Source organism: Mustela nigripes, chromosome 6 (genome assembly GCF_022355385.1).
Source record: "Mustela nigripes isolate SB6536 chromosome 6, MUSNIG.SB6536, whole genome shotgun sequence".
NCBI classification, from domain to species: Eukaryota; Metazoa; Chordata; class Mammalia; order Carnivora; family Mustelidae; genus Mustela; species Mustela nigripes.
In genome coordinates, this window is record NC_081562.1 from 110875957 (window position 1) to 110898545 (window position 22589).

General features: G+C 58.5%; 1 protein-coding gene and 1 long non-coding RNA gene across 5 annotated transcripts in view; one reads left to right on the forward strand and one right to left on the reverse strand.

The window, feature by feature from the left end:
* Positions 1-929: 929 nt before the first annotated feature.
* LOC132020848 (uncharacterized) lies at positions 930-4190 on the reverse strand. 3 transcript variants are annotated; one of them, XR_009405108.1, is made up of 5 exons: positions 3939-4190; positions 3441-3515; positions 3106-3205; positions 1668-1836; positions 930-1146 (listed from the first exon to the last, which is right to left on the reverse strand). It is a non-coding gene; the product is annotated as an uncharacterized LOC132020848 (long non-coding RNA). The 3 variants fall into 3 exon arrangements; XR_009405109.1 differs by lacking the exon at positions 3939-4190 and adding an exon at positions 3809-3929; XR_009405107.1 differs by lacking the exon at positions 3939-4190 and adding an exon at positions 3771-3929.
* A 105-nt stretch (positions 4191-4295) lies between these two features.
* Positions 4296-22589, forward strand: part of PFKP (phosphofructokinase, platelet) — a 52001-nt gene continuing 33707 nt past the window's right edge. The window contains exons 1-2 of one of the 2 annotated variants that reach the window (XM_059403986.1): positions 4296-4488; positions 16913-16986. In XM_059403986.1, coding sequence (XP_059259969.1) covers positions 4377-4488; positions 16913-16986 — 186 coding nt within the window. In that variant the 5' untranslated portion in view covers positions 4296-4376. The remainder of the gene's footprint in view (positions 4489-16912; positions 16987-22589) is intronic. The other variant, XM_059403985.1, reaches the window with a different exon arrangement.

The window sequence follows — 22589 nt, forward strand, 5'->3', positions numbered from 1 at the left end:
GACGCCCCGTGCATGGCTGTGGCCTCCTGTCACACTCACCGTGCTGGAAGGATGGGGACGTCCCTGTGAGCCAAACTGCACGAGTGTGCCTCGAAGGACGTAGAGAGAGGCTCCGGGTTACTGACGGAGATGCCCAGAGGGTCAAATCTCTGAACTACATACACTTGGAGAACTAGTGGGACTGTTTCCCAGCTCCATCCCCTCCCCCCATCTCTAGATAGTCTTGGAGAGCATCCAACTGTTCTATATATAACTTAAAGCTTAGCTGTCAGACGCAGAGCAGAATTATTTTTAAATTTGGACAAGGACTCTGAGGGATACCCGGCCCAGGGAGGCAGGGGTGCTGGCCACATTCCCTAGTTTAGCGGATGACTGAGCGTTGGTGCGTGGACTTTCCAAGTTCGAGGAAAGAGGAGAGGGACCTTGAGGCCTGCAGAAAAGGCAAGACCATGGCATGTGGTTGCAGATTAGCTCAGAGTGAGCCGGATGCCTGGAAGGGAAGGAAATTGCCAAGATGAGAGGCAGCGTTAAAGCTCACAGTCCGGAAGGACCGGGACCCTTCCTCCAGCCGCCCAGAAGAAAACAAATCCTGCCAGCAGCCTGGGGGGGCGGGGGGGTGTGTGTGAGGAGCAGAGCCTTCCCGTGAGCCTCCAGACCCCCAGCCCACACCTGTGTCGCCTGTGGCAGGCTCTGGGCAGGGGCCAGCCCAGCCCGCCTGCATTCCTGACCCTGGGACAATTCTCCCTGTGATGGAAGCCTGTGCTGGTCATTTTTAGGCAGCCAAGGAGAAATCGCGCACATGTCCTGTCCTGCTGGAGATAAGCAGTGCAGTCACTGTGATGAAGTTCTAGAACCTAGGTGAGGTTTGGTGGGCTGAGGTCCGGAGCCGATGACCAAGAAAGAATTCTTGAGACATCTTTGGTGCAAAGTGGTGGTTTATTAAAGCCCGGGGACAGGACCCGTGGGCAGGAAGAGCTGCTGCCCCGGGTTGTGAGGGTCGCCATGTTCTATTCCTCGCGGTTGGGGGAAGGTGAGAAGGGATGGGAGGTTTCGACCGCGTTCTCACATGCGAGGGACGGCCTGCAAGGTGGGGGCGGGGGAGGCCTTGCCCTTCTGGCCTGATCGATGTCGTCTTTAGGTCCGGCACTAACATCAAGATAGTTGGGAGGTTCTTGGTGCGGTGTTAGGATCCTGCGTTCATTTCCCTTCCCTTCTAGCTCGGCCTCCTCCAGTTTATGGTGGGGAGGGGGACATTAGGGCTTCAGGAACCGAGAGTTATTTGCCTCTGGAAATTCGTGCTATTGATAAGGTAACCTCCCTGTTCAGGTCTCTAGGACATCTGTAGAGCAAGGGAGATTCCTGTTCTGCAGGATTGCGATCCCGGCAAGTTAACTATTTATTGTTTTATGGCAGTCAGGGGTGCCTGAGGAATGCCACACAGATTACTACGGAGGGGAGAGGGTGGAGAGGGGGAGCAAGGCGCCAGCTTCTGCTCTGTCCTCAGACAGCCTCCTGCTCCCTCATCAACTGAGGCGTGCAGTCGTCCCCTCTGTATCAGAGATTCTCTTCCAAGGCCGAAGTTACAAAAAGGAAAACAACAACAACAACAACCCCCCCGCCCCCAAACCATCCAGTTGCAGGGGTTGAAGAACTATTAAAACATATACCGCAAGAGATGAAGAAAGGAGACGTCTCTGTCGCCCCACATTCGCTGGCGGTCTCTGCACACGGCATTCTGATACACCGAGCAACGGGTCAGGGCTCTGCGGCGCGGCTCGGGGAGAGAGATGGGTGGGTGACCCTCCTGAGCTACAACTCTGCACACACGGACCTTAGCTTTTGCAAAACAGACAGAACCTTGGGCATCTGACGAATCTCAATCTTACTGTTTTTTAATTAACTATCACATATTAATTCCAAAACAATACTTGTTGGTTGCAGAGTAAGAGAATACCCATAATAAGCAAAAGAAAGAGAACGGAAATATCTAGATCTGTTACATACATGTGCACACACGTGTACACGCACATGCGTGGGCTCACGGCATTTGCCTCTTGCGGATAGATCCGGGACATAGCTCCATGTCCGTAAATGTTTATGCTCATAATAGTAACAACAACTGAAAATTATTCCAGTCTATGTTTTTAGCCATAATCTACTTAGCCCACTGGCAGGACTGGACTCCATTTATATCCTTCGTTTTCTATATTACAGACAATTCAGTGACTGATGGCCAATCTCTAACTTAACATCACAAAATTACCACTTGTATAAGAAGTTAAAGGCCTTTGGGCTACGGCAGAATTCAGCCTGCCCTGAGGTTTTAAATGCAGGATGCTCTGGGAAGGAGTGGGTGATTCTAGAGCACGGGTCCTGGGCTGGGGGTGCAGGTCCTCGGGGTGCAGCCTGGTTCTCCTCCCCTGCCCTGGGAGAGTGAAGGGCACCTGCCCCCTACCCCAAAAAGGCCCAGGGTTCCTTTCCCGCCGCCCCTGCACTGCTCAGACTCAATCCATTGGAGCAGTCACTCTCAGGCATTGCAATCATCAGAACACAGGAGGAGCTTGTTAAAAAAAAAAAAAAAAATGCATATTCCCTGATTGTGTGCCAAAGCTGGGCTTTGGTGGTTCTGGTGGGGCTGGGAAAAACCAGGCCAGGGTCGTTCTGATGGCCATGGGGTTGAGGGGTTCACCAATAATACTGGTCAGGAGAGGTCAGACCTCCAGCTTTGTGTAAGGCAGGCATTTCTTTCTGTCTTACAATAAATTTTTGATGCTCAGAGAGCTGAGCGAGAGGATCCGGTGTAGCTGGGAAGAGGCAGGCGCGGACTCTGGGTACTGCCATCTTTTGGCGGGGGTGGCCCTGAGCAGATAGCTTGTTGGTTCTGCTATTACAGACGTCTCAGGTTAACTCCGCAAGTCCTGCCTTGAGCTCTTTTTCCCTCTTGTACCCACCAGACAAACATTTATTGAGCCTCTATCTGTAGGCTGAGGCCCGGTGCCATCCCTACCATGAATTGTCAACGGGGCATCTCTGAAACCCTTCTTGGGGTAACCCAGTGCTGGGTGCCTGGTGACCCTAGGCCCCTGAAAGGGATGGGCTCCATACCCGAAGCAGGTAGCTGGCATTGAGCTTGTGAAAAGTCCGCTGGTCCTTCATCCTTCGCCATGAGACTGGGTACGAATGTTTTCGGTTTGGTGATTCCAGGCTGACAACACAGGTACAAGTTGGTTTCCTTAGGTAAGCACTTAGGTCTAATCTCCCCAGCCAAATCTTTCCTGCGCACCCTCCCCCCCCCCCCCCCACGGGCCCCACTGGCTTCTTGGCATCCAGGTCCAGCTGACAGTGTCACTCAGGCCATCTCCAGGGTCACTTCCTGCTCCTCCTCTAGCAGGGGGGTAAGGAGGGTCAGGCCCAGGGCTTGATGGTCCCCAGTCACCCACCCTCACTTTTGCCACCAGCTGGAGCATCCGCTGCACGTTCCTACAACCTCAGGGCGCAGGTGAAACCTGGGGAAACTAGAGAAAAAGATGGGGCGCCCGCAGTTCCGAGCGCCTGTGGGGGAAGGAATCCTGCCGGAGGGTTTCCCTTGGGGTTCTGTTTCCCTAATAGTTGCTGGCCCAGCGCCCCCCACCTACCGCGCTCCCTTCCAGGCTGCGATCCCGCCCGCCCAGGATGCTCCGCCCACCTGCGGAACGGTTCCGCCACCCGCTGCGCTCTCTCCACCCACCCCTACCCCGGAGCTCTCTCGTACCTGCAAAGCTCCCACCCACCTGTGGTGCTTTTCCCTTTCACCTGAGATGCTCCCTACCCAGCGCGGGTGACGTCTGCCCCCTGCGAGGCTCCTCCCAGCGGGGTACAGCCGCCACCTGCGGCGCTCCCCGCCACCCGCAGAGCTCCCACAATTACTGTGACCCGCCCACCTAAGGCGCTCCGCCCACCTGCCACGCCTTTCTTTCCCCCGGGGGTGCTCCGGAGCGGACCTTGATCCTCCTCCCACCAGCGCGGCGCCCTCCGCCTGCAGCACTGCCCCTCTGAGACGGTCCGTCCCCCCGCAAGCTGTGGCGCTCCCCGTCTGCGCTACTCCCGCCCACCTTCTGCGCTGGGTCCTCCCGTTCCCCTCGTAGCTCCCCCCCACCTGTGGTGTCCCCCACCCTGGAAGGCCCCCCACGGCCGAGTTCCCCGACTGGCCCGCGGCGCGCCCCCGCCCCGCCCCCCCCCCCGGCCCGCCCCCCCCCCCCCCCCCGCCCCGGAGCCCGCCCTTGGCCGGCCATTGGCGCGCGCCGAGCGGGCGGGGCGGACGGTTCTGAGTCGCGGCGGCGCGGGCGGGGGCACTGCCTGCTGAGCACCCGCCCCGGCACAGCCTCGGCCTGCTCGCCATGGACGACGACGAGGTCGCCAACCGCAAGGTCTCCTTCCGAAAGTGCCTGGAGCACCTCTCCGGAGCCGGCAAGGCCATCGGAGTGCTGACCAGCGGCGGGGATGCCCAAGGTGCGCGACCGCCTGACCGGGCTGGGGCACGAGAGATGGGAGGAGGGAACGGGAAGAGGCGATGGGGTCCCGGGGCAAGCGGGGACACGCGATGGGAGCCCCGGGAAGAAGCGAGGAGGAGGGGGTCCTGCGGGTCCGAGCAGGGTGGGGGAGAAACCCGGCGCCCGGGAACCGCAGGGTACCTTCCGGGGCAGGAGTGGGCGGTGCAGCCTTGGGAGGAGTCGCTGCGGTGGGGATGGGGGAGTCAGGAGCAGGGAAGAATGTGGCCTTAGGATCCTTTATCGGGAAGACCAATTACCCGCCCCCCACCTCCACGTTTAGTTTTTAAATTGAGACTAGCGCTGGGGTCTCCTGGACGGTCCTCGGAAGTCATTTCTCGTCCGAGTCGTAGCGGGGGCCGACACCCCTGGGAAGCTCGGGAGTCGCGCGGCCACCTGGACGCCTCGGCCCCCACCCCGCCCGCACCGGGTGGAAGCAACGGCCGGGTCCCCGCCGCGAGTCCCGCGGATTCGCGTCCCCCGCGCGGCGCGGGCGGGGTCCCCGCTGCTGCATGGGTGGGGCGCGGTGGGGGCTCGCGGGGACCCCGCCCGGGATGCCCGGCGGCCTCGTTTCCGCTGCTCTCCTGGCAAAACCGAAAACTGAAATGGGTCACTAGGCCCGCCTCGCCGGCCTCCTCTGGCTGGGAAGGACCAGGAAGCGGGGACTCCGGGATGTCACCAGCACCCCGGGCGCGGAGTCCAGCCTTCCTCCCCCCGCCATGTGGAGGCAGATTTGGAGGAGGAGGACACCCCAGCCCAGGGCCCGCAGACACCCAAAGAGAGTATCTAAATTTGAAGGAGGGGGTGACAAGGCCACGCCCGGGCTCCTGGCGCTGCGGCACGTGGGGCCACAGGGATTCCCAGGCGGTGGGGTTTCCTGATCCTGGTAAATTCCTGGAGGGGGTGAGCCGCCCGCTAGAGAGTGGATCCCCGCTTTGCAGGCGGACGCGTCCCTGGAGCCCAAGAGCGCCCAGGCTGGAGACGCCTCCCCGAGCTGCGTTTGGTTTTTCTTTCCTCTTCCTCCTATCCCCGGTGCCTGGTTTTTCCAGGTTTCCCGGCCACACCGGGTGGAGGGATGCTCAGGAGCTGCACCCGGCGCCCTGGCCCACCGCCCACCGCCCCGCGCGCGCGTGACCTTGCTTTTGCCCTTGAGCCAGGCGGGGCTGACGCGGGGGCGGCAGGTTGGGGCGCTGTAGCCGCAGCCCCGCCCGCCGCGCGCCTACGTGATGCCCGGCCAGTCGCCTCCTGCGCGCCCTGCGCCCTTGGCCCTTGGCATCTGGCACCCGGCGCCCCGCGTGCAGGCGGTGAGGGATGGCGCTCAGACGCCTGCCGCTTCCCAGGAGCCCGAGTCCCCGGCGAGACCCGCCTCGTCCTGTTGAGGGCGGGACCGCGGCGCCAGTCCCCGCCCCCACTCCGAGGGCCCCCTTTGCGTCCGCTTCCGCGAGGGGAGCCTGGGAAGCGAGGCTGTTCTGGCCGAGCCGGTGTTCTAGTAGTGAGCCCCGATGTAAACATCCCGGAGGAGGGGAATGTTGTGATAGAGCTAAGGCCCAGATTGGGAAAATGCAGTGAAACAGAGGATGTCGCCCACGTGACTCTAATGAACACCCAGAGGTGTGCCACGTGGAGTCCTGGTGGGGTCGTGGTGCGGCTGAGAGTGGCTTCCCTGTCACACAGCGCGCAAGGCGCGAAACGCACATGCATCTGGAGACCTGCCCCAGCACGAGCTAGGAAGCATCTTGCCTGAATCTTAGTCTGGGCCTTGGTAGTGCAGCGTTGGCAAAGGAAGAGGAACTAGTCCCTGAACCGCCCGGCTTCAAGGCTTTCACAGTTACTCGACAATTAAAGTGCTGCTGTGTCTGTTGGAAAAAAAAAAAAAAATTGTGTAAGAGTCCACTCGTTGGGATCTGTTTCGGAGAGTTTGCTCAGCTACCTGGTGATGTTGTGTGGGCACCCGAGATGATGACCTGACCTGCAGAATCAGCCTTTTCTGCCCCGGAGCTCGGCTCAGCCCTTGGGAGTGGTTCCAGCAGAGGCCGTCTGTGCCCCTGTCCTCTGCTCCGTGGAAGATGATCTTCCGAGAATCCAGTCCCATGGGAAGCCCGCTTGGCATGGGAGGTGCCCATCTGGGTGGCCCAGAGAGAGCCCTGTGCCTCATCTCACCGTGGTGCAGGGAAGGCCTCTGACTTGGGGTTTTCTTGGACTTCGTGCAGAGTGTGATGCCCTGCTTTTGTCCGGTCTTAGACCTATGGAGCATCTGGGTGTATGTCCCGCTGAGGAAGCTCATCTCGGCCTGGGCCCGGGGTCTGGTCACCGCGGCTGCGCATTCGCAGGCCCCCTTAGCAAGGTCGTTGCTAGAGATGTGCCTGAGACACTCAGCTCTTTTCTTTTGCCATTTTTAGCCTGACTCCGCGTTCAGTCAGGACGTGTTCTCCCTGCTCTAGGGAGAATTTTGCTCCTACCTGAGACCCAGGGGAGCAGCATCTACAAGTCTTAATGTTGGGGTTTCCAATCAGGTGTGAAATTTTGGTCAGATTCCCCGTGGCGGGGGGGGGTGGGGGGGGGGGGGGGGGGGGGGGGGGTGGGGTTGGGGGGGGGGAGCGTAGCTACTACTTGTTGGGCTCGTTCTGTGTACCAGGAACTTTACTGTTCTCTCCAGGCCCGGTCACCTTGCTCCCAGACATGTCGTCTTCGTTTTGAAGGCGGGAGGAAGAGCTACAAAGACATAAGTGACCTGGTTCGGGTCACACAGCTCATGTGTGGCATTGGGCAGAATTTAAACCAACTTCTGTCCAATTTCAGTCCTGGGGCCTTCCCAGTAGGCCATGCTCTCCAGGGGCCTTGTAAAATGGAAGTCCAGGTGTTCAAGATTTTGTTTTTATACGTGTGTACTCATCAGAGAGACAGAGAGAGAGAGGAGGAGCCGAGGGGGAAAGAGAGAAACCCAGGTGGGCTCCCTGCTGAGGGCAGAGTCAGAGGACCCTGAGATCATGACCTGAGCCAAAAGTCAGACACGGAACTGATGAGCCCCTCAGGTGCCCCCGGGTGATTTCCAAGCAGCTTTGATAGTGGAGCAGAAAACACCTTTTTATAGGGAAAGCCTTAGGTCAGCTGAAGCCATGCAACCCTTGACACCAGAGTGATGAAGGGCTTTGTTTTCCAGTCGAATTTAGTTACTGTTAAAATACAAAAGAAGAAAATTGTGCATCTCTGTTCAACTGCCCCAGCCCCACCCACTAAGGAAGACTATTTCTAGGGCTGATTATTTTTCTCATTCTTTGGGTGTCTTCTGCTGTCATAAGGCATCTCTGCAAGTTTAAACGGATTTTCCACCTTACTGGACAGGCAGCCTTTCCATGACTAAGTAGCCACCCTCAAGCGAGGTTGTGTCATTCACCAAAAATGATTCACGGGCGTGGACACTGACTGTGGGCTCAGATGAGAAGGTGAAGTCGGGTGCCCCCAGCGGGCATCACAGCAAAGAATTGTAAAGTCCTCTTTGCCCGAGGCAAAGCAAACATGACCGTAGTCTCCAGAGAGTTCACATAAATTGAGTCTCGGTTGGTCTTTAAAATGATAGTAGGAGCCACTAACATTTGCTGGCGGCGGGCGCCATGCTCAGGTGCGGTAACTCGTTCCCCATTCCCGGGGGAGCAGGTGGGCTTTACGAGGGACTGGCTTCCTTGAGTTCCAGGTGGCAGCCCAGGCCGGGCCAGGGGGCCTCGGAGAGCATGGGAGGTCGTCTTCAGTGCCTTTCTGGTGTCCAGCGGGGACTCGGCGTGAAGGATAGCTCCCCCTGAATCTCTAGGGCTGCTCCCTTTCATAAAATGCGGGCTGACTGCCATCCTGGCTCCTTCCTTTCCTCATTAAGTCATTTCAGGGACTTGAGCCTTCATTGATCAAGAGCAGCCTTCTATCTGCAGAGCAGTATCTGGGAGTGGCTAATGGCTCAAAGCTTGGGACTTTAGGGCCATCATCGGAAGTGTGGGGAACTGGTGGCCAGAGCCCCGGCCTGGGGCAGCTCTGCCGTTGACCCTGTGTTGCTTGGACGCCGCCCTGGAGCCCTGCTGGTGCGGGCTCCTTCTGTGCTCGCCCAGAGCTGCACTGGCTGCAGAACCCAGCTCGGTGCAGAGGAAAACGGGGGGCTGCTGGCTTCTCGCCTCCCCGGTCTCGGGGGCCCCTTACTGGACACATACGTTCTGTAGTGGGAGGACTTTTTCCCCATGTGCAATTTAATAATTTAGCAAGCACGGTTGTGTCTAGGGGTGTGGCGTGTTAGAGCTTCAGTGCTCATTCCTTGAGTGCCATGGGCGGTCAGCTCCCTGCCCCCTGTTCCGTAACGCACACATTCTGCACAGCCCACCCCGGCGACCGTTAGAAGCTAGGCGCTCTGTTGTCTTTAAGAAAAGCTCAGTCCTGCCTTGGGGGGGAACAAATAGCTTCTGTTCAGAACTGGAACCCTTCATCAGGGAGAATTGGGGCCCGTGGGACACACTCCACCAATCTGAGGGGCTGTCGGAAGCAGTCACCGTTAGAAACCCAGGGATGGGGTGGGGGGGGCGCCTGGGTGGCTCAGTGGGTGAAGCCTCTGCCTTAGGCTCAGGTCATGATCTCAGGGTCTTGGGTTGAGTCCCACATCGGGCTCTCTGCTCAGCAGGGAGCCTGCTTCCCCCTCTCTCTGCCTGCTTCTCTGCCTACTTGTGATCTCTCTGTCAAATAAATAAATAAAATCTTAAAATAAAAACAACAAACCAACCAAAAAAAAAAGGGGGGGGGGATGGGCCAGCAACACGGGAATGGAAACATGGGGGCCCCGAACTGTACAGCTGGTGCGGTGGTAACCAGGTCAGGGGGGCGTGTTTGGGTAAGAACAGGTGGTCTTGTGCCAGCTTGGCACGGTGCTCCGGTTTTGTTCGATGCAGCGCACCTGCCAGGAAGCCCCGTGTCCTCCCACTGCCCCTGTATCCCACGCATCTTCGCCACCGTATACTTAGCGTGCTGGGAATTATGGGAATTGTGCCTGTGGGGACAAGACGCAGCAAAGCGTGTGGCAGAGCAGCGCCTCGAGAGTCAAGACACTGATGAGTAGGTCCTGGTTCCCGGTTCTGTTCTCTGCCAGCAGTGGGCGGGGCCTCCATCCTTGGTACAGTGAGGGACGCTGGCGGAGTGGACCGGAGTCAACCTCTCTCCTCTCCCCTCCTCCCTCCTGCCTCCCCTTTCCTCTTCCTGTCTCCCCTGTTCAGGGGAGGGCAGGAGCCAGGAGGAGGTGTGCAGAAGAGAAAGTGCAGCGCACCGCTGGGGACCACGCCCCACTGCTGGGGACCACGCCCCGCTGCCGGGACCAGGCCCTGCTGCTGGGGACCACGCCCCACTGCCCGGACCACGCCCCACCGCTGGGGACCACGCCCCACAGCTGGGACCAGGCCCCGCTGCCGGGGACCACGCCCCCCCCTGCCCCTGGGGGGTCAGGAGCTTCCTCCTTCCTGGTTGCCCAGCCGAGGCCCAGGGCTCTTCCAGAGATGCCTGTTCTGATTTTGTAGGTGGGGTCTAGTGGGGGCTTGTCTCTCAGGTCGGCTCAGCACCTTGCTTGCATCCTGGGTGCGTGTGGCAGTTTCCCAGGATGGCTTCCCGACCTTGATGAGGAACTTGGCTGGGAAGGTTGGTCAACTTAGGACCCCTTGTGAAAAGGCTGTAAGTAAGTGATGCTGCTGGACGCTTCTCCGGGCCAGAGAATGTTCGGAAGAGCGGCGGAGGGTGAGCGGTTCAGCCCTGGGCTGACATTCCTGCGGTGCGGTTCCCTTTGCATGTCCTCGTCCTACCCACGGACGATGACCGCCGATGGGCAGTCCTGCGTCAGGCGAACAGCGGACCCCCGTCTCTCAGGGAGCTCACACTGAGTCTAGAAGCAAGCTGGACCTAGGAAAGAGTCTCTGTTTCTGGAAGGCCCAGGGCACCTGTGGTCCGGGGACCCTGCACCCAACTCGCACCCCACCAGGAACGGAGGGCTGAGCTAGGGCAAAGCAGCCTGGCTAGGGGGAAGCGTGAGCAGGGCTGGGAGGAGGAGGTCAGGGCCAGATGGGTGAGGCTGTGGGGAGGGGCAGGCGGTGAGGATTCTGGATTGGGGGGAGAGGGGCGAGCAGGAAAGCCACTGCAGGTCCTGGCTGCTCCGGACGGTAGTTTTGTGGCGTGGCCAGGAGGGCTGGAGTGGGAAGCCCAAGTTTAGGGTCTTGAGGACTCCAGACTTGGGCCGGAGCTGGAGGACTGCAGGGGTGGGGCTGGGCGCTCCTGCCCCAGGGTGCTCCTTCGGTGTCCAGGGGTGTGGGGCGCATTTTGTAAGTGGAGGGTTTGGCCTCAGATAGGAGCTCATCTGTGCAGCAGGAGGAGATGCCGAGGACTCTAGTGAGCAGGGGGAGGCCAGCGAAAGGCCGTCAGTGTGAGCTTAGCTCCATTAGGAGCCCGGGAGGGAATATTCAGTGACCCTTGTCCTTCCCGTGGCAAGACAGACACATGGCCACTAGAGAGGACGTTCCGAACTAGATCCCACGCGAAGCCCGTTACGTGTGTGACTTTATCCTGTCACCACGTTAAAGCAATGAATTGTAAACGTGTATTTTGTGCAGCCTAGAAGGCTCGTCAATAAGACATCCCACCTTCTCTTTCCCCACGCCGAGCCCAGCAGTCCGCTCGGTGACGCAGGGCCTCTCGCTGTGGCCAGCGGCCTTCCCAGCCACAGTGGGGTTCCGGCACGTGGGGTCCATCCCAGGTGGCCATGGCGACCATGTGTCCACAGGGTCCCTCCTGAGTGTTTGTGTCGAAGCTCGGATGCCAGGCCAGGGCTGCTGGCAGTGGTCCCCGGGTCTGCAGTGGACGCTGGGGTGCCGCGCGTGGCCCTGCAGGGCCTTCTTTTCCAGATGTCCCCTTGGCTGGCTTCTTGTGTTCCCTGCCCCTAGGGCTTCTGGAGGAGGCCCGCGCGAGCTCCCTCCCCGCGTCTCACAGTGTCCCACACCCGGTCCCCCAGCCCTGCCCGGCTGCGGGTCCTCCTCCTCGGCACCGGCCTGCGCTGGGCACGGCGTGTGTGTTCCTCACCGGACGGCTCCATCCTGGATGGAGCCCCAGTGCCTGGCCGAGAGAAGGGCCCCCCATCCCTGGGCATCGGATGGACGCAGCTCCCCTCACAGACCGGTGAGAAGAAAGTCAAGCTTTCTTCTGACTTTTCTTTTCACCCCGAGCTCAGTGATTTGTGTGGGGCAGGACGCAGAGACGCTGCCAGCTTCATTACTGATCTACAGGGGAGCCAGCCGCCGGACCCAGGGCTCCGTTGGGCCCTCCAGCCCCTGAATTACTCCCTGGGGAAGTTTTAAAGATTTTTATTTATTCATTTGACAGAGAGAGACACAGCTGAGGGAGGAAACACAAGCAGGGGGAGTGAGAGAGGGAGAAGCAGGCTTCCCACCGAGCAGAGAGCCTGATGTGGGGCTCAGTCCCAGGACCCTGAGATCATGACCCGAGCCCCACCAGGCACCCCTAGTCGGGAAGCTTTTATGGAGAGCTTGGGGAGCGAGGGCAAGATACGGTGGTGCAGGTTTGTTTTCTGACACAGGCTGACACCATGGCTTTGCTACAAAGCTGAGAACGACGTGATTTCAGGGGGAAGCCAGTAAGACAGCCAAACAACCTGACTTTACTTTTCAAAATGGAATATTAAGTGCTGACGTTAGCGAGGGGATGAGCAGCGGGGATTAGCTCCGGACAGGCTGGTCTGAAGGGATCCGGAAGGAGACTGATCCTGCTGTTCAGATCACGTGGGAAACAACAAGAATGAGCCTTCATTATTTTATTAGGATCCGCTCCTTAGAAATGATTCCAACTTTGAATGTCATCAGAGCAGGTCCACTGCACTCTGTGACCTCAGGGAAGAAATGATCTTTTTAATTTTTTTAAATTTACATTATTAATTTCTTTTATTACTATGTTTTAAGTTCTCATTTTCATTCCGGTGTAGTTCATACGCAGGGTCATATTCGTGTCAGATACACAATAGAGTGACTGATTGAACATTCCTTTTTTTTTTTTTTTGAAAGTTTGTATTTTAATTCAGGAAGGAATGATCGTGCAGGCCGATCTTCCCTGCAGGATATTTTAGGAGGAAGCAGCAGACATGTAAAATCAAGACAAGGGTTTAACGGCCTGTCCTGTCTGTCCCATCTCAAGGACTGATCACACGGTTCCCACTCAGCTGCTCCCTAATTTTTTCAAGACTTGTTCCTTTTTGGTTTCCATAACCAACGTCTTCATTCCTAGCAGGCCAGAGTCTAAAGATTTGCAAATGAGGAGGAGGTTCCTTTCCTTTTCCCATACTAGGATTCCGACCTGCTTGCAGGATCTCATTTTCCCACGGTAGTAATTGGGAGACTTGTTTGAATTCCCAGATCTGGCTCCGGAAACAAAAAGCAAAAAGCACGAGGAACGAAGCCCATTGTCCAGACTGTGTGCGAAGCCGTGGCGGGGACATGGGGGCGTTCTCTGTTGTGCTTGGTTTTTGTCCTCCAGGGTTCCCTCCTGGGAAGGTGTCCACCGGCAGGGCCCAGCCCCACACCCCCCTGCAGGGAGCCCTGGCTGAGCCCCAGGCCCCGGCCCAGCAGGCATGTTCACTCCCGAGTTCCCTTCTGAGATTCTGAAGCTGCGCCATTGTACCGGAGGGAGGTCGCTCGTCTTTTAGTTGAAATACAGCGGAGAGGAAGGTTTACTCTCCAGCTGTGCCTTTTATTAATTGTGTTCCCTTGGCTCTCGCTGTGTCTGCTCAGAGCCTGATTTCCTCATCCCCCCAGGGGGACTCCGGACCCCACAGGCTCCCCAGAGCCTTCATGAGCTGGAACAGCCCCCCCAGGCTCCCCAGGACTAGCACCAGCTGTGGGAGGAGCCGGCTGGCTGCGCTCACCGCTAAGAAAGCCTCCTGAGCCCAGGAGGTGGATCTTCTGAGGCCCGGCTGCCGCCCACCCTCCCTGGGGATCTCCAGGAAGATGTCCAGCTCAGGCTCCTCTGTCCCTGCCCTCCGGAAGCCCCCCACCCCCCTGGGGGCCTCTGCCAGGGCCCAGGGGACACCCAGTGCAGCAGGTGACTGGCCTGGGGGCCTCTGCCAGGGCCCAGGGGACACCCAGTGCGGCAGGTGACTGGCCCCTTCTCAGGTGAGTGCAGGCTCCCCCCACGAGGCGAGGGTGGGAGTCAGGCGTGGGGGCTGGTGTTCGGAGCTCCCGTGACACGTCTCCCGGGCGTCCCCTCCGGATCAGGTGTACTTGCCACAGTTTCCTCCTGCCGTTGGTGACATTGTCTAGAACCCCCCATTTATCGCGCATTTACGAGATACCCCCCGGGGCTGTGTCTCCCTAGAGAGAGGCCACTCCGGAGGGCGAGGGCCTGAAGTCCCGCGTTAATCATGCTTGTCACCTGGCGATCGTCTTGGCGTGGTTGAAGGGTTGGGGGATTAGTTTCCCCGGGGACAGGGGGCCGCAGCACCAGGCCTAGAATCCTGTTGTCTGTGGAAGGGCTCATCCGGCTCAGGTCTGCGGCGAGGCTGCGTGCGCAGGGGCAGTGCCACGGAGAGACCCGCACTTGGACGTGCAGATGAGCTCCTGCGCCACACCTGCGGCAGTGCCCCTCCCCCCGCCCCATCGCTTGCGTGGGTGCACGGAGCTCTTCAGGGATAAGGAGTGGTGGGGGCTTGCTGGGAGGTCTCTCTGCAGGTTGAGGTTGACGGATGGTGTCCAGCAGCTGGGACGGATGGCACGTGGTGGTGGTCCTGGGGGAGCTCTGGGCTGTGCTGGGTAGCGCGCTATGAGGTTCAGTGGGTGCGGGGCAAGCAGGTGGGAGGAGCCCCCGGGGGAGAATCTCTCCCTGCGGATGGGGTGATGCGTGCAGGCCCCCTGGGTAGAATCCAGAGCAAGAAGGTGGGCATATTCCTGCTTGTGGAGGCTGATCCGGTGAACCCCTGGGGAACACAGAAGTGTCACACCAGCTGGTGACAGGGTGAGGCAGCGGCGTGTCCCCGCGTTTCCATGGGGGCTCCTGCGGGTGGCTCCGGCAGGTGGGCAAGCCAGCGCAGCTTTTACTTTCTAAGATTTTATCTCTGGGGCGCCTGGCGGGCTCAGTCAGTCAAGCATCCGACTCGTGGACTGGGCTCAGGGAACGATCTCCCGACCCTGAGGTCTACCTGGGGTAGGGTGGGGAGTCAGCTGGGGACATTCTCTGTCCTGCTGCCCCTTCCCTCCGTCACTCTTTGTCTAAAATAAATAACATCTTTAAAAAAAAAATTATTTCTAAGTAATCTCTACACCCAGCGTGGGGCTTGAACTCACAACCTGGAGATCTAGGGTCACGTGCTCCTTTGGCTGAGCCAGCCAGATGCCCCTGATTTTTTTTTTTAAAGACTTTATTTTTTGGAGCAGTTTTGTTTCATAGCAAGATTGAGCGGAAGGTGCAGAGTGTGCTGCTGCCTGCGCGCCCACCTTGCGGCCCTGCGTTACCGCCCGTGGCTTTGCCCTGACTCCCTATCCTCCCCCAAAGCCGGTGGTTTCCACCCGAGTCGCTGCTGGTGCTGCGTGTCCTGTGGGTTTGCACGGATGTGGGATGAGCCGCACCACTCGCGGGGCAGGCGAGAGAATAGCGCACCTGCCTCCCCTGTCCCCCCAGCCCTGGCAGCCCAGACCTTTGCAGGGTCTCCGCAGTTTTGCCTTTTCCAAAATCTGCTTTATTTTTATTTTTTTTTTTTGAACAGGACAAATGTATTAATAAATTGCTTGTATAATTGCTAACCAAAGAGAAAAACCTGTTTCAAGTCCTTCTGGCCATGGTGTGCATCACGTTAGAGGGACGCGGCAGGATTTGGGGCAAATGTCGGGACAAGTGTCAGGTTTAGGGGCAGGGGTTGTGGAGGGCGTGCGTCAGGGGCGTGAGCAACAGGGAACCGAGGCTGCGGCAGGAGGAGGAGGGGTGTGGGGGGAGGAGCAGAAGTTGATTGCTTCTTGATCTAGGGAGTTTGTGTGTCCGGAGGGAGGAAGACCTGCTGATCCCTAGTTTGTTCAAGTTCTTCACGTCCTAAGCCTGGTTTGGATAGGAAGTCGTGAGACTCGGGGTACACACGTCCACGTCCGTCTAGATCTCAAGCCCACAGCCTTATTCTTCCGTCAGGAAGGTCAGTGCGTCGTCCTCTGAGCAGGCTTACCGTCCCGTGCCAGGGATGGAGTCTCCGTGTCTGTTACGCCCCTGGGAGCCACAGTGCCTTCGTCGGCTGTGACTGGGAGTGGCTTTGCTTCATGGGTCCTGCTCTCCAGCGTCTTCAGACCTGAGGTTGGTTTCTGAACCGTAAACTAGCAGAGAAGGCTGCCTGGGGCCGTCGGGTGGGTGTGTGCAGGGGAGTCTGGCTGGGAGTCCGGGCGCTGAGCGCTGGAGGCCTGGGACTGTGTCCTTCCTGAGTCCCCGGCCCCACCCCTGTCCTCCCGGGGCCAACTCGTAGCCACGGGGAGGACCCAGGGTTCTGGAGGGGTGAAATCCAGACCTGTTCACCTGGGTCTTGACAGTGGTTGCACGGCCCGGATGAGCTGGTCAGAAATGCGGCTCCCAGGGAGAGCGAACGGGAGAGCAGCAGACACACGAGGCCACGGCACACAGGTGCTTTTAGGGGCGCCCGGGTGGCTCAGTGGGTGCAGCCTCTGCCTTCAGCTTAGGTCACGATCTCAGGGTCCTGTGATGGAGCCCTGGGATCGAGCTCAGCGGGGAGCCTGCTTCTCTCTCTGCCCTTCACCCCATCATGCTCTCTTGTATTCTCTCTCTCAAATAAATAAATCTTAAAAAAAAGTCACTTTTAATATGTAACAGCCCCTGGGAAAGTGTGGAAAATGTCCTAGATTTATCTTGAGTAGGTATTATTTATAGTATATTGGTTTAATTTTTCTTTTAATAAAACAGCAGGACTTATTTTGAATTTAAGGCCGTTGACTAAAAAATTGTTTTACCCTGGGGGCTGCTCCTGAAATCAGGTATTTCTCTTTCATCTTCTCCGATCACCGGGATTGTCCCTTTTCCGTATAGGTTTGAGTTGGGCTGACTGCACGGAACCCCCAGCCCCTCTGGTGTCTGGGGAACGGGCGGTGCTGCCCACAGCCCCCCGCGAGTGGGTGTCCCATGCCTGCCTGCCGCGACTCTGAGGTGCCCCCGCTCTTTCACGATGACTCGTTCTGGGCTGACATTGACCCCCGAGGGATGCGCCAGGCCCGTGGTCTGCGTGAGGAACCTGCTGCTGTTTCTCGGTGCACGCCTGGTCCCAGCGGGTCCGGTGGCCCAGCCAGACTCGCCCCCGCCTGGTCACTGACTCCTGTCCCTGATTCCTTCCGCAGGTATGAACGCCGCTGTCCGAGCCGTGGTGCGCATGGGCATTTACGTGGGGGCCAAAGTGTACTTTATCTATGAGGTCAGTGCTGCGTCTCCCTCCCGTTGTCTCTGATTGTGGGACCTGAGCCTCGCGCCTGCCTGGGTGCTGCTGACCTGGACGGGCACACCCAGGCCGGGCCAGGCCAGGGCCCCGGGGGGCTGGGGGTCCTGTGGGGGCGCGGGGAGGGGGTGGTGCTCGCTGGTCGAGGAGCAGGTCTCCGAGATCTGGCAGGGAGGGCGTGGGGAGGGGAGAGCCCCCGGGGCACTCTGTGGTCTCCTGGGATTAATGTGTTTATTTGTAGCCCCTCCTTCCCTAAAGAAGTAATAGTTATTTAATGTGGGCGGGGCTGGTGGATTTGAGTAAGCAAGTTGAGGTAAGCAGGAGACAGTGGCCACTTCGAGCTTCTCATCATTTCTGTAGAACCCAGGCCACCTCCCTAACAGCTGTTCACGTGTTCACTTGGAAACCGGGTTCCTGACACGGGACAGTAGGCCCGGCCCGTTCTCTCCTGGGGTCCTGAGCGCAGAGAAGCGGACGAGGTTGGGAAGGAAGGCCCCTGTGTAGTTTGGACCCTGCTAGTTATTCCAGGGACTATCAGGAAAAAAATGATGTATATTTACTTTTTAAATTTATGAGCTCTGAGAAAGCTGAAAACACAGCACGTGTTTTTTAAATGACTTGATTCCTGCGAAACCACCATGAGGATTTCGTATTCCGATTTTTCCCAGCATGACGTGTGAAAGTCTGGACGGGGGTCTGGACACCATTAAAGCCTTGGCAGATACGCCTTGTGTGTGGGCTTTGTGCTCCCGTCACGCCTGTCTTCTGCAGGGTCGTGCGCGACCACTTCAGTGTCTGTCGTAGTCCCCGTGGGGGACCCGTGCCATCCCGGGCGGCTGAACTGTGCTCTCCAGCTGTGCGGGCGGGAGACCTGTGCAGTGTCTGGGCTTACTCTGCTCCCCGGACGCCCCTCGTGACCGGTCTTGGTGCGTTTGGCCGCAGTGGTTTCTGACCCTGGTTCCAGCGCCCCTCTCCCCCTCACCCCTGCACGTCCCGGCCGGCCTCTGAAGCGGTGGCGCTGACCGCCCGTCCTGTGTGCAGCCCCGACCCGGCCCCCCAGCCCCCAGCCCGGGAGCTGGCTTGGGTTCCGGTGCCGGCTGTCCCCATCCGTTTCTCCTTCTGGAAAGTGGCTGTTCCCAAGCCTGTGCCTGCTGGGCCGCAGGAGGGTGTGTGTGTTATCTGCTGGAAAGAGGGTTTTTTGGGGGGTTTTGTTTTTGTTTTTTTTTTCCCCTGGGCTTTGGTGTGCTTTTCTGAGCTGTGGTTCTGTGAGTTTGGGGTTTGTATTTATCGGGTTTGGGTGAGGTTAACACGGTGGGCCCCACCACAGCCCTCCCAAGCTGCTGTTCAGTCTCTCTCTGGGGTCCAGCCCGCGGCAGGGCTGGGATCCGCCCCCCAGGGCGGACGGTTCTGACTGTCCCACTGTCAGGGTGAGAGCCGTGCTCCCGGCATCTCGCGAGAGGAGACCAGGGTGCCGGTGGGAACCCCGTGACGCCCGGCACAGCTCCCACAACGAGGAATTTGTATTCTGGTCCCAGGGCCCATGGTGCCAAGGCCAGGAAGGCCCACGTTAAACCAAGGCAGGTCATATCCTCAGGGTGAGTGTCGTAGGAAGCAGGGCCCGTGCGTGTGCTGACTCTCTGGGTGTGGAAGCTGACCTGGGAAAGTGCATGTTCATCCTTCAGACTTAGGACCTCCCATTCGTTCTGTTGGCTCTGTATCCGCAGGGTTTCTATGGGCTATTTAGTGGGAGCTCTCCTGCCAGACGCCCACACTCCCCGGTGAGGGGCTGGGCTGGAGCACAGCGGTACACTGGGGCTGCCTTAGGAGAAGAGCATCTTGGATTTCCTTCGGAGGAACCTTGACCTAGGGAACCAGAGGCGTCCATCCCGTTGTCTGCTGGGAGAGGTGGGCGACGTGCCTGCTTTGCTCCTGACCACTTTTTTTTTTTTTTTTAAGATTTTATTTATTTATGTGACACAGAGAGAGAGAGAGAGAGAGAGAGAGAGAGGGCAAAAGCAGGGGGAGCACCAGAGGCAGAGGGAGAAGCAGACTCCTTTAGAATAGGGAGCCCAATGCAGGACTCGATCCCAGGACCCCGAGATCATGACCTGAGCCGAGGGCAGAGGCTTCATCTGCTGAGCCCCCCAGCACGCTCCTCCTCCTGCCCACTGCAGGGGCCGTGTCCTTCGCCCCCGCTCTGGAGGGGGATGGGCAGGGCTCCTGCCCGCTGGGGTGGGCAGCGAGGAGTCCCGAGTCTGAACGGATCCCGTTCCTGTCAGAGAAGGGAGGGGATTTGTGCAGCTTCTCCCATCAGGAAGAGGCAGACAGAGGGGCGTACAGTTCAGAGTGTCAGGGCGAGGGTATGCTCGTAGTAACTGGTTTCCTGGCAGTTGGGGCCTTGGATGGAGGCTAGAGGGTGTGTGGGGAGAAGAGCAGAGAGCAGGGTCTGTGGCTTGGCCCCAGGGACCGTCCGCCCGCGAGTCCGGAGAGGGGAGCCGACGGGCGTGGCCTGGAGCTGGACGCAGTGCGGCTGAAGTCATCGGTCTGGAGAGCAAACCGTGCTTCTCGTGACACCCCTCCCTGCCGCACCCCCCCAAAAAAGAGAAATTGTAGGGAACCAGGCCTGTTCTTTACAACTGCATGGGGGGGGTGGTCCTCAGCACCCCCTTGGACCCTCAGGCTTTGCCCTGGGAGACAGTTTGGATGAACCCCTGTTTGCAGTAACATCAGCTCTTCATGACCGATCTCCACGGCCCTGTCTCTGGAGTCCCCGCCTCTCTAAAATCTGCCAGTTTTTCCCACCACATCCACGCCCTCCTAGTGTGACCGTCCCTAAGACGGGGCCGGGGTCCACCGGCCAGGGCCACCCCCTGAGAGAAACGTCTCCGGACATCGGCACTTGTCCCCAGAGGTTGGGAGTGGGCAGCTAACCCATCCCTGCCAGGGCGCCCGTCCCAGACCTGTTTGGGCGCAAACTGAGAAGATTTCGGCTTCAGTGTGTTGAACCTCGTCAGCACTCGGTCCCATACATGTGCTCACTTGTGGTCCAGTTTCTTAAGTTTGCCTAGAGCTTCAAGGTTGCCGGCTCACCTAAACAGTGAAACAGGTTTGTGTTATGTAAACAAAGGCTTTTGGGTTTTTTCCTTAGCAGACAGTTTGTGGGAAGGCTACTGATGGGAGAACGCTGGTCTTTCTGCCAAGGGCCTGGCACCGGCTTTGTGCGTCTGGCTGCCGCTGGGGAAGGCTGGCAGCCTGGGCCCGGTCTACGTGTGGTGCATGCCGGGCCCCAGGGCGACATCTGGGGATGCTGGGGCGGGCAGCGGATTAACCCGTTCTTGCCACTACGGAGCCCATTGCTTTTTTTTTTCCACTTAGGCTAGGGCTTTTCCTTAGAGACCTACAGGTGTTTTTAGCTGCTGGGGGATGCTGATGGCCAGGCCATCCCATAGTTTTCAAGACCGAGCTCAGCAGACCGCCCTGGCTTTTGGTGGAGCAGGGGAGGAGATTGTTCTCTGTTCCTGTGATCTTGGTTGCAGAGCTAGGCTAGTCCTGTATCATGCAATCTGCAGGCTCAAAATCCTCTTAGCTGAAGCCTTTTCTGCAGATTGAGAAAAATTACAGCTCTTTAAATAGGACCCACTTAAAAAGTCTTTCCTCTTTAAAACATCATTTCCCTATTGGGCCTGCTCATGCCAACGTGAAAATGTCCACAGGGCCCGTCTCCCCATCTTCTGAGCCTCAAAGAAAGGCTGGACTGACGCCCATCACTTTCAGCAGCCGATGGTCTTAGAAATGAGCTTCTCCGTGCGTGCTGGTCCGGAGTTTCCGTGCTGGGAGAGCCTCAGAGCCGGTCAGAGCTCTGTTGTGGCTGCGCCGGCTTCCTGCTGCAGGTGGAGAGTCAGGCCCGGCCCAAAGTCCCCAAGAGGCTTTCTCTCTGGACCCCGGCCTCCCACAGAGCTCAGTGGGCCGGGCCCCTGGGCATCAGGGCTGACTTCATAATCAGATAAACCAGCTTCCATGTGTCTGCTAATAGATTAATGTCCTTTTCCTCTTCCGAACTGAAACCCTCTGCTGGCTGTGGGGCACGTGACCTCTCGGATCTGTTGAGTTGCTGCTTCCACAGTTTTGAAAGTCGGAAGTGGCATGCTTGTGGCAGAACCACAAAGACAACCCAAACCCCACCTTTCCCAGCAGACGCCGGGCAGGTCTTCTCGCAGACGCGGTGGTTCCCCTCCTGGCCTGACCTCCCGTCAGGGTCGGACTGTGGGCTTCCCTGCGTGTCCTGTGGGGTGGCCGCTGTTGGAGCCGCTGGGCTGTGGTGCGCCGTGATGGGAGGAGAGGCCGGGATGCGGGGCTGGCCTTTGGGAGACTGGTTTGCGAGGGCTGCTCTGACCCATCCCGCCTCTGCCTCCCCCTTCCCACACGTGCCGGAAGGCCAGGCACGGTGGCCAGAACCACGCTGTCCCGTCTGCCGGAGGTTTCCCACAAAACTATTTCTGCATCTTCACTTCCTTAAAGTTAGAGCTGCTTCACCACAGAACATCCGTCTGAAAATAGTGATCGGATGTCTGAACGTGCGGGGAAAGGGATTGGTCTGCAGGTGACCGGGAGGTGGAGACCACCGAGCTGCAGGGGGCGTGGCCCATTGGTAGCAGGCAGCATGTGAGCGGGATGAGTCACCAAGGCCAGCTGGACCGTGGAACGCAGCCGAACTCGCCCTGAGCATCGTCTCTGAGAGCCAGCTCTGCCTGGTCCTGCTGCGGTCCCCGTGGCTCTTCCCAGGCTTGTCCTAGTTACCCTCCCACTGTTTTAATCACAAAAGGGTGCTCTCCTTTGCTGACTGTGCACTCCTGTGTTATCACCGTGCGTCTGGGTGAAGGGCTGGCTGAGAGGTGGTGGGCTCTCCCTTCTGGAGGATTCGCACCTGCTGTGTCCTGCGGCGGCCTAGGGTTTATAACGTACCTGGAACCACGGATTAGCAGCTTTGGTGTAAAGCAATCCGATAATACCAGACGGCTGAATCAGTCCCACTGGGCTCCATGGTCAGGTTTCCACAAGTACAAAGTGCAGTGGCCTCGTGTGTTCTGACTATTTTAGAAGGTCAGAGTTTGGCCACCTCTCGCCAGGGACCCATGCAAGGGCAAGGCTGCAGGCATCATCCTTGAAGTCATGGGCTCCTTGAGCAGGGGTCCCGAGGCCAGGGCATCCGTGCCCCAGAGAGTCCTGGTGGGGGCTGAGCCACGGCTGGGGATGGGTGCGGGAAGGACTGCGTGATCTGGGCGTCTGCGTTGAGCTTCCTGGTGCAGAAAAGAGTTGTGATTCCTGAACTTGGAAAACCATTGCCCACCCAGAGGACCCGTGCCGCCTCCCTCGTGCCCAGCTTGTCTTGCACGATGGCATTTCCCAGCTCCGACACGTGAGCGGTTCAGAGCTGACCTCTCCACGGGCTTGCTCTCAAGTGCTGTAAGCAAAATGCTTTAATTTATTAAGGAATAAGCCAGAAAGACAAAAATTCGTATTTACTCGAGGCAGTGAAGCCTGGGGAGAAGTCTGTGGTGTTGGTCACTGCAGTATCTAGATAA